Source organism: Moschus berezovskii, chromosome 8 (genome assembly GCF_049115385.1).
Source record: "Moschus berezovskii isolate FMDL1 chromosome 8, NW_MosBer_1.0, whole genome shotgun sequence".
NCBI classification, from domain to species: domain Eukaryota; kingdom Metazoa; phylum Chordata; class Mammalia; order Artiodactyla; family Moschidae; genus Moschus; species Moschus berezovskii.
In genome coordinates, this window is record NC_142467.1 from 74,631,516 (window position 1) to 74,642,382 (window position 10,867).

The window sequence follows — 10,867 nt, forward strand, 5'->3', positions numbered from 1 at the left end:
TTCCTGACCCAGGGATAGACCCTGGGTCTCCTGCACTGCAGGCAGATTCTTTGCCATCTGAGCTAATACTTCTATGGAAGCCTGGGCTGCTTGGGAGGGGCCTCCAGTACTGGTCCCACCCCAGGCTAGGGGCTGGTGAACTGCTTTTCTGTGGCCCTGGTCTGAAGCCAGTTGTGGCTCGAGTGCCAGCGGATAAGATGCTGTACAGCTGCCTCCTGATCTGCCTTCAAGTGACCTGCCTTTGCTCCTTGTCTTTTGAGTCTGAGGTCCCCAAACCTGCTTTCTGAGATGCCTGTTGGACTGCTGAATGCAACTCTGCTGTGTACCAAGTCCTGGGCTACACACTGCATGGCATTCCTTCAGGCCCGGCCTGTGTAATTTGGTGGCATGATTAGTATGTAGCAGGATTATAGTCACAGTGTGAGGTGGGTGCCGGGCATTTTCTTGATTCATTATCGCCAGGTATCAATAATATAAAAACCCTCTGTTCTGAGGTTTCTTCTTAAATCACATAAAATGTCTCCCCTCACTGCTCTAGAAAAGAACTACTTAAGTGTTTTTACATAGAACATTTCACATAAAACCCACAGTTATCTTCTCACAGGTAAGGAAAGTTGAGAGGCATTAACATGGGGTTTCAAGTTAGTGTGTCCAATGACTAAGCCTAGACTTTTGCTTGCTGCCTTCTCTTCAGCCACTGAAAGCAGCCCACCATCTCACACCATTAAGGCAGGCGGGACACCGTTAAGGCAGGCGGGACACCGTTAAGGCAGGCGGGACACCGTTAAGGCAGGCGGGACACCGTTAAGGCAGGCGGGACACCGTTAAGGCAGGCGGGACACCGTTAAGGCAGGCTGGAAACTGGACAGAAACCTGCCTATTGGACTCTGCTAGACTTCAGCAGTGACCGTCACTGTGAGCACAGGCTTTAGGTATGCAGAAGTCCTTCAGAGCATTCTGAAATCAGGCCTGTGACTGGGTCAGGCCCTTAACCTTGTTTCTTCACCCAGTTCAGCTGCCATACCACAGGGCTTTGGGGAAGCCTTCCATACCACTTTCCTCTGCCTCCAGGCTGTGTCAGTGTCCTGGAGCCCCCCCCACAGCCCCGACTTCCTGTAGCCAATGCCAGTAACTTTTAGTCTGGTTGGACATCCCCTACAAGGCTGGGCTTGAGTGCAGGGACCTTGTGAGGGAAACACAGAGCCCAGCCCAAGGGCAGGTGTTGGGGGGACACTTGTGGAATGGTGCCACCTCCATTCTGACCTCTGGTGTGGAGGCAGTCAAAGCTGTTCTCCAATACTGTAAAGCAATTATCCTTCAATTAAATTAAAAAACAAAACTATTGCTACAATTAAAAAAAAAAAAAGTTCTCACTTCCATTTTCATGCCTAGCTCTGGCCCTGTCAGCTAGAACTCCTACAAGGGTTTGGGTATCTGCCCAAAAGTACTATTAGGCCAAAGCTGATGTACCCACCCACCCCAGTGTGGACTGAAGGGATTGGGATTTGCTGTGGGAAGTGTTCTGGGGCCACCCTCCATAGCTGTCCCTCCCTGGGACTGTTAAGCACCAAACATGTTTGTTCCTCAAAATCAGAATTTATATGAAACCACCACCGAATTTTTGGCATTTATTGTACACAGCCACCAACACTCCATTTTATGCAGTTTGTGGGCCTGGGTTCACAGGGCGTGGGCTGGGAAGGCAAGGCTCCTTTACGTCAGATCTTCAATGGCAATCTTCCCCTTGTCCCTTTATGGGCCCATCTCCAGGAGGCCAGCAGGGAAGGCTGGAGGTTTCCCTTTAAATAGTTACTAGAGAAGACTTGGAGAGTGTGACGGCAGACAGCAGGGGTGAGAGCAGACTGCCGACTGCAGGTCTGAGGTCGGGCAGCTGTGAGGACGAGGATGGACAGCACAGGCGAGTTTCAGCGGCTGGCCTGAGATGCTGGCAGTGGCTACTCAACTAGCCTAAGAACAAAATATTCTCCAAAGGCAAGCGGAAACAATTTTCTGGAGAATCGGGGGTCTCATTCAGACCCATGAGAGTTGTGAAGTTTCTAATCAGCACTTCCGAGGAGGGTCCGGAGGCCCTGAGGGACCAACTTCGCGTCCTCTCCATTCCTCACAGCTGGACACCACGGTGTTGGCACAAGCTTACAACGGATGGCTCTGAGCACCAGGAGGTGCCAGAGGAGACTTCTCGGGATAGGCAGCCGGTCCACGGTGGTGGTCCTGGCAGCCTCAAGAGCCCTCTTGCCTAAACCATCCATGTGTCCAGGCTCTGGGCCAGGCTGACCTCTCTTCAGAAGGATAGAAGCAGGTCAGGAGCCACTTCATTCAAATAACCTCAAGAACAGAAGCCCCCAGTGTCAGGGTGCATGATTCATAGGTTCAACCGGCATGGAGATGCATGAGCTTCCTTCCCAAGCGTGAGGTGGGCACTGTATGGTCTTCATGTGAGTACGAGAGCTGCCCAGCCATCCATTCACTATTCCCAAGCTCAGGTGGGGCAGAGGGGGAAACACGGTGTCATCCCGGTTAGTCAGGAACTGCACTTTGACATGAACAGTTTCCCCAAAGCAGTCATCTAGGCTCTTGAACCAAAGTCACATTCAGGAGCAACTACATAAGAAGCCAAGGCAGTCAGCTGTTCTTAAGAAAGCCCTTCCCCGACTTCGCCCAGTCTGGTCCTGGTAGGAACCGGAACACAAGTACTGTCTGGTACCCGCTTGGAGGACAGGCCAGCAGAGGAGTGCTGCTGCCAGCCACAGACAGGAGCACACCCACAGGCCAGCAGGACGTCCATGCAGCCTGAACAGGTACCACGGGGCCACCACCCTGGCCCTTCAGTGCTGCTCTGTGCCCCTGGGACCTGCTGGCTCTGAGACTGGTCTTTGAAAGCTGCTCAAGTACATAACTCTATTCAAGTTCACCTCCTGAGAGTGGGGACTTTAAAAACTGTATTACATAGTGATATGCACTAGACCACAGGCAGATCTTAATGAGTAGAAAAGGGCGCCCCTCTCCAAAATGTTGGCTCCAAGGGTAACTTTCAAGTATTAACACTAGAGGACAAGGTGAAGTTCACAGAACAGAGAAGTAAGTCAAGTCTCCTTACTTCCTGCCTGCAAAATGAAGTGTCAGCAGAGTTTCAAAGGCTACTCTAAAACCCAAGACATTCCCAAAATATTTAAAATAAAATCAGTCAAATCACTTAAGACAGAAAGTTAATCGGAATTTCAAAGAAAAGCGATTCTATTCTGAGACACCTTCCTGGCCCACCCTTCTCGCACCCGCCACAGTATGAAACTGTAGCACACTGAGCAAATGTCAAATGGAACAAAGGCACATAATCTCTATTCTCAATTAAAAAGCAAACTGAGTTGGTTACCTCCTCAAAAAAAAAGGCCCACTTGTGGCTGCTGACTCTTCAGTAGCCTCTTGACAGACAAAAGTTTCCTTCTGCCTGCCCTGCAGAGTCAATACAGAGACAGTCTTTAAACTGGCTGGTCCCTGGAAACAGGAATCATGGAATGTGTACTGGAGAGGACGCCACCTATTCTGTCCAGCTTTGCCTTAGCTGCACAATCAGCAGGTCCAGGAAGGCTGTGCTATATACTCAAGGCTACCCGTTGGTTGGTCTGCTAATTCTTATTTCTTTGTAAGAGTAACTATGATGAAAATGCCTCTCCCAGAGTCATTTCTTACCTCTACAGAGTTTGTGTCCCTTTGACATATTAGGCCAACTGTTGGAGTTCAAGTTCATGTGGGTCATCATGAAATTCTATGACATCAAGTACAGCCACAAAAGGTCGGGGGAGGAAGAGCTCTGTCTCCATTGACACATGTAGCTTACCATACTGTCATTCATGATTCCAGCTATTTTCCTCAAAGATCCAAATTTTCCATGACAGTCATCTGGGGTTTGGATAACAGCACCTAGAAACAAAGCCTAAAACTTGGGCCTGTTCCTTTTATAAATAAATAAATAATTAAATGCAGTCTGGACGCCAATATCCTGCTCCCCTGACAAGTCTTCCCAGGAACACAGGCAGGCTCCTTCCTTCCCCAGATTTATGTAAACATGGGCATTGGCACAGTTAAGTGTAAGAGTAGCAGCTTCTGACTCCAGATTGGGGTGGGTGTGGGTTTCAGTTTCTCGGATTAGTGGGTGAAGACCACTTATTCTGTATTTAAGAAGTGAGTGGGCCAGACGTCAACCTTGGGAAAGCAGGGAGGTTTCAGGAAGCTCCTTGCCAGGATCTCTAGATTCCTCCTCAAGCTTCCTAGCTTCATTGCTTGGTTAGAAAGCCACCATCTAAATCACCTCTCTTTAAAAGGGATGGCCCAGAGAGGCAGGGATTGCACAAGGCCACGAGCCAGCTGGGGTTGGAGGATAAGGCAGGACAGGGAGTCTGAGCTCATGGCTTACAGCCCAGAACCTGCCCACACGAGAGGGTACAAAATCACCAGGAGGTATCAGTCTAGGGTTAGGGCGTACTTCGGACACCTCCACCAGTCCTCACCCCCTGGGACCAGCAGTGGGGAGAACCCTGCTGGGCAGCTCGCTGTACAGGTGAGAGGATGAGGCTGCCTTCCCTGGTGAAAGTGGGATCCACTTGCCACTCAGAATGAGGGAGACACTGTCCTCTCCCACCCTTGGCCTCAACTGCCTCCCTGCTTCAGCCTCATGGCTAGGTCACCAGGAGGGCTTCTGTGTGGTTCCTGGCCTCACCCAGGCCCTGCTCTTGAGGGTGAGGAGGGGAGAAGGGAAGTGATGCCAGGCAGCCCGTGCCCCAGGCCCAGGCTGGAGATGAAGAAGCAGGAGGAGCGGAACTGAAGTCTCCAGGGCTGGCTGGTGAGCGGGTGGGTGCCAGCCTAGGAGAGAAGCTCCAGGAGCAGTTTCCAGATGTGCACGGTGCCAGGATTTTCAAAGCTGGTTCCTGCAGGGGCGATGCTGGCTCCCAAGAGGAAAACTTCCCGCTGGCTATCGACAGCCTGCAGGCCCAGCTCCTGTTGCACCTCCACCATACTCATGGCTTCGCTCAGGTCCTGGGATGAAACAGAGACGTCAGGCTGGACTGAGAGTGTGTCCCAACAACCCACCCCTGTCATCTGTGAAATAAACTGTTCATCGGCTCCCTGGGGGAAACACTGGGGCTAAATTCTCTCTTGGCCAGTTGGTCTAAACTCACTTCTTTATCTCTGACTTTCCTTGGTATCAAATTCTTTCCACCCACTCATTCTCACCCACAGTAACTGCGCTAAGAAACAGCACGTCCTCTAAGTCAGGCATTGTGATAGGCACTTACCTTATTCAACTCACGATCCATACTGAACTGATGGGGAAATCAGGTCAGGGAGGTGGTATTATTTAGCGAAGGAAACTGATAGGTGGCAGAGCCAGGTTTCAAACCCAGGTTGGTTTGATGACCAAGTTTATGACCTTGACAGAAATCTTATCTCAGTTTCCTAAATTCAATGGTGGAGAGATCTTATGGTGAGGTCACTTTCAGACAAAGGCCTCACCTCCCCTAGACACCCAGAAACCTGCTGAGGGAAAAACAGAGGCCACTACTCAACACGGCTGGTGATGGTACATTTAATTTCAAGCCTGGCCCAAGATTAAAAGGTTTCTTTTTGAAGCAGTTCATAGAATGATGAGACCTTAGGTGCTGTCTCCTGTACAGTTCAAAACCACTATAAATCATAGTTTATATATAAGCTGATGACATGATTCATTGTCCAAACTGGGTTACTTCTGAGACTCAAAGTGGGAACTAATATAGTTATATCAGAGCAACAGGCATAGCTGGGGCCTGTGCCAGGCAGACCAGAACATAAGGTTACCCTGTTTATAACCGTGCCAGGTATTTCTTGATAGGCAGGGGAAATTTGAGGTCTAAGACAGACAGCATGTCTCCAAGCCAGGCTGGAAACATGTCCCACAGCTCTCAGGGCCATGGGCCCACGCCACCTGAAACACAACAGGACTCTGTACTGCGGCAGAGAATGGCACCATAAATATGTGATGCCAAGAGTTACTGGGCCAGGAGATGTATACAGCATAGAGTGAAGAGCAGGAAATTGGAGGAGGATCTGAGCTCAAGACCTGGCTTTGCCACACTCAGCTGTAACTTTGGGCTAACGTCAAGGCCTACAGTGAGGTCATGATTACAGTGTGCTTAGCATGCTGTGAGCACACAGTAAATGTCAGTTATTATTTTAACTTGTTAACTTCTTACCACTTCCCAGCTATAGCTTTCTGATCTAGAGTCAGAAATCATTAAGGACATAGCAGAGTGGAAAAGGTGCAATTGGAGTACGACTTTCCAATTTACTATTTTCATGGTGTACAAAATCTGAGCTTCAGATTTTCTGTATGTAAAATGGAAACAGTATCCCATATTTTACAGAGTGAATAGAAACATCATATGAGATATTATGTGAAACCATACCTCAGACACAGTGGACACAGAGAAATTATTTTCCTCATTCTTCCAGGATGACAAATGAGCGGGAGGCAGAGAGGATGAGGGGTGAGGACACAGCACAGGCAGCAGAGGGGGTGGCAGTGTCAGCTGTGTGCTGCAGGTCATGGGTCCAGGCCCCAGTCCCTCTCCGGTGCTCCCTGTCCCAGGCATCGTGGATCAAGCCCAGCTGACCTCGGCCAGTCTCCCACAGCCCTCACCTGCTTGTTGGCCACCACCACAACAGGCAGGTCAGGGTCCTTGTCCAGCAGCTTGTGCAGCTCCTGTCGGGCCCATGGCAGCCGCAGCCGGTCAGCCGAGTCCACCATGAACACCAGCACGTCCACTTCATTCACAAACTCCTTCCAGTAGAAGCGCAGATTCTGGCTGCCGCCGACTGAGGAGAGGCCAGGGGCCAGCTCAGAGTCTCCCTGGGCCCAGACTCTCTACTTAGAGCCCATCCCCACATCACTTCCAGCCTCCCAAGGCTCCACTGGCCAATGGAGCAAGGGAAAGTCCACGGGTTCCTGAGCCAATCCGACCTGGGTGCAGCTCTGGCTCTGACAGTTGTCTCCCTGAGCAGGTCGACAGCTCTGAGCATCAGTCTCCTCCTCACTGAACTTACCTAACAGGTTGTAGCAAAACCCCAAAGTACCGGAGGCAATGTACCTTTCACAGGACTGGAGTATAACATGTCCTCAATGCATATACTCTGGTTCTTCCTCCTGGGCTGTCCTGCCTCCTCCCAGTCCCTGGCTTCCTCCCAGGTCAGTGGCTGTGGTCAGCAGCCAGGACCCCCTGTGCTGCCTGAGAACAGCCATGCTCCATTCAGTTTTCCTTGTTCAGTCTGGTTGCCCCATATCTTTCCTTGGAAAGGCCATACTCAATCCTGCCACCATGTGGCTGTCCAAGTAGCACCACCCCCAACCTGGGTTGCATTCCTGTTCCTCTGTGTCCCTCTGCAAAGTCCTCAGTGGTCACCCCCGCATCCTAGTGTTTCTGATTAGACTTCTGACACTTGTGGACCCTCAGCTCTTTGAGAGTTAGAGCTATGTATCTCTGGATCCCCCCAAAGCCCTCAGCACAATGCCTGGCACATAGCAGGCACTCAACAAGTATATACTGAGTACTTACTAGGTGCCAAGCACTGATCTGGGTGCTGGGGATACAGAGGTCAGCAAGGCAGGCAGGGGAGCCCTGCTCTCAAGGAGCTCCCTCTGTAACCAGGACCAACACAGCAGTAACACAAAAACACATTCCACAAAGGAAGGAAATAAAACAGAAAAAGTGAAAGTGTCGGGGCGGGGTGGGGGTGGTATCCGCTGGCAGCTTTGGATTGGGTGGTCTGAGAAGGTGGCCTAAGGAGGCAGCACGTGAGCTGAATCTGGGATGATGACAAGGAGCTGGTCAGGAGAAGAGGCAGAGAAAAGCGTTTTAGGCACTGGGCAAGGCAAGATCCATGCGTTCGAGAAACAGAAGGCATTCAGGGTGGCTGAGGCGCTGCCAGAGGCCACGACCAGCAGGGATGGCCAGGGCTGGACCACACAGGGCCTGTAAGGCCACAGTGAGGCTGCGGGGAGCCCCTTAGGCATTTTAAGCAAGAATGACGTGAAGTGATACGGATTTCTGAAAGATGCTCCTGGTCACCATCGAGGACAGAGTGGAATCAGGAAGACCAGCAAGGAGACTGCTGTAGAGCTGACAGGTGGCCGTGGACTGGGACAAGCAGGCAAAGACGGAGGTGGGGAGAGGCGGACAGATGCAAACTCGACCGGAGGATAAAGCTGACAGAACTAGTTAACAAAATGGATATAGGAGGTGGGGACGGGGAGGGGAAGGAAAAGTCAAAGATCCACAAAGGGCTCACTCTCAGCCGGGCTCCAGGCCAAGCCCTGCAGGCGACCATAGCAAACTGAGTGTTGTGGCAGGGGAAAGGCCCCGGACTTGAATGGGAGATCTGGGTTTGAATCCAGGTTGAGTGACCTTATTGAGCCTGGATACTGTCTCTGCCAGACAGAGTGGGCCTCAACTGCAGAACCCCCATCTGAATTTTCTGTGTCCCGGGCACGACAGTTAGAGACACAGAAAACATGCTGAAAAGACTGAATCTCAGGTAAATATCAATGTTTGCTACAATCAGGGAAGAGAGATGTAGCCAGGGCAGGCTAGCAGGCAAGGCCCTGAGACCAGAGGAACTGGACCCATTCAGGACAACGGTCAGGCCTTGAGTCTGATCCCACCACTTTGGCACTTAACTAAACCCACTGCGTCTTTATGGTCTGAGTCCTATGGATGGCAGAAATCTACCTGTCCCTTTCCACTGAGTTTGTGACTGGACACAGGTGGTAAAGTACTGCTGCCCTCTCAATACCCTCTCTCCTATCCTCTGAGATCCCAAGAAGCCTAACACTGAGGGCAGGAGGCTACTCAGATCCTCCTTTGATCACTCACTTAACAAGCTCTTCCAGGTACCTGACTGGGGCAGGGCCCTAGGGGCAAGAGCTGGATCAGATTTATCTGTGCCCTAGATGCCCAGTCAGGGACACAGGGAGGTATGTGGCAAACACTGTAGCAGAAGGGGTGCCCAGAGGAAGAATTCTTAAGCTAGCCTGGGGGTCAGATAAACCTTCACCGGGATATCACCTTTGACCTCAACCTTGAAGGATGAACAGCAGTTCATAAAGGGAAGAAGGGCTTTCCAGACTGGAAGAACAGTGCATGCAAAGCACAGATGATAAGAAAGAAAACAGCAAGCACCCTTCAGAAACCCTGGAGAATTCCATGGATTGAGAAGGCTGACAGGCTACACAGCTCATGGAGTCCTAAAGAGTTGGACACGACTGAGTGACTATTTAGTCAATGTACAGGGTGCTTAACATCGAGAGCCCAGAGCTAGACAGCATTAACAGACTGGCAAGCTGCCTGAGCTTGGATAAACTATTTAACTTTCTGGGCCTCATTGCCTCATGCAAGACATATATAATGAAGGTAATAACTCTTTCCAGTTTTATGGAGTTGTTGGGAGGGTTTTTTAAAGTGCTGTCTGTCAAGTGCTTGGCATACAGGAAACTTTAGCTGTGAGTACATCAGGGTTAGGCAAGCGAGTTGCAGTAAGGATGAGGGACAGGGGGCGACCAAACCAGAGAACAGAGTAGTGTTGGACTCCCTCCTGTACCCCTGGGACACATGGGAAGGATTTTCTACAGGGGCGTGTCCTGCTTAGATAACAAGCCCCAACTTGGGTCCAGCTGAGATGATGGGGGAGACGGGCGGGAGGGGAGGGGGGTATCTGCTCACTCTCCAGCAGGTCCACCTCGAAGTTCCTGGTGGGCAGTCGCACGGAGTTGAAGCCCCAGGTGGGGATGTGGCCTTCCAGCGGCGGCTTTCCCGCCAGCACGCGCAGGAATGTGCTTTTCCCTGAGCCGTCCAGCCCCAGCACCAACACCTCGCGCTGTTCCAGCTCCTCCAGCGCCGGCTCCACGTCCTCCTCGTCCTCGGGCTGCGGAGCACGAGTCAGGCTGCGATCGGCACCCTCCGGCCTCACCCTCCCCCAGGGAACACCGAAAGCCCAAAGCGCACATCCCCGCCCTCCCGCCATCAAGGGACTGCCAGGCCCGCTCTGGTGCACAGGGACGAGAGCTGCCAACGGAGTCCTGAATTCCCAAAAGCCGTTCTTCTGGCTTTCCCTGGGTGACCTCATGCAAATTCCTCCCCTTCGCGGAGCCTCAGCCTCCTTAGACTGACAATCCCGCCTCACTCCATGGAGGTAGGAAGCGCCGAATCCCGGTAACAAGCGAAACAGCGGGGGGCCGGCGGGAGGGGGCGGAGGGCATCCCGGGCTGGACGCACAGCGCAGGCGCCAAGCGGGCACCGGCTGCACCCGTCGCTGGCGGGACGGCGCTCCCCGGCCGCGCGCTCGCGTCCCGGCCCCGGCGAGTAAGCCGGAGGCCTACAGCGGCGCAGCACAGCACACGCCCCCAAACGCCCACCGTTTCCAGGGTTCCCGGACTCCCAGTCGCCCACCAGCGCGACGCCTGCGGCGCCAAGCTCCCAACTCGCAGGGCGGCGGTCACACCCCCTCGGCGGCACGCGCGGAGGCGCCGACCCTCCTCTGGCACTCACGTCCCACTCCTCCCACTGTGGAAGGCCGGCAGGCTCAGCGCCCCACCAGGCCTCGCCTCCGTCCCAGCGCCGCTCCCGTCCGCTGCCGAAGTAGGTCTTCCAGAGGATGAAGAGCACCGAACCGAGTACGGCCGCCGCGCCACCCAGCGCCAGCACCAAGGGGCTCAGCGGCCGCGGCGCCATCGGGGCGGGCGAAGAGCGCGAGTGCCGCTTACACAGGCCGAGCCAGCCGGCCTGCCGAAGATGGCCCCGCTGCGACTGCCTCGGCCGCGCCC

At 52.9% G+C, this 10,867-nt stretch overlaps 1 protein-coding gene across 2 annotated transcripts; it reads right to left on the reverse strand.

Annotated features, from left to right (window-relative positions):
- Window positions 1-1,615: 1,615 nt before the first annotated feature.
- On the reverse strand, window positions 1,616-10,867 carry ARL10 (ARF like GTPase 10). 2 transcript variants are annotated; one of them, XR_008686471.2, is made up of 4 exons: window positions 10,593-10,851; window positions 9,768-9,969; window positions 6,459-6,867; window positions 1,616-5,052 (listed from the first exon to the last, which is right to left on the reverse strand). XR_008686471.2 is itself a non-coding variant. In XM_055430589.2 (4 exons), exons 1-4 carry the CDS (start codon window positions 10,773-10,775, stop codon window positions 4,879-4,881), a joined length of 735 nt encoding a protein of 244 aa, XP_055286564.1. In that variant the 5' UTR covers window positions 10,776-10,867; the 3' UTR covers window positions 1,616-4,878. The 2 variants fall into 2 exon arrangements, 1 of the variants encoding a protein (XP_055286564.1); XM_055430589.2 differs by having other exon boundaries at window positions 6,692-6,867; window positions 10,593-10,867.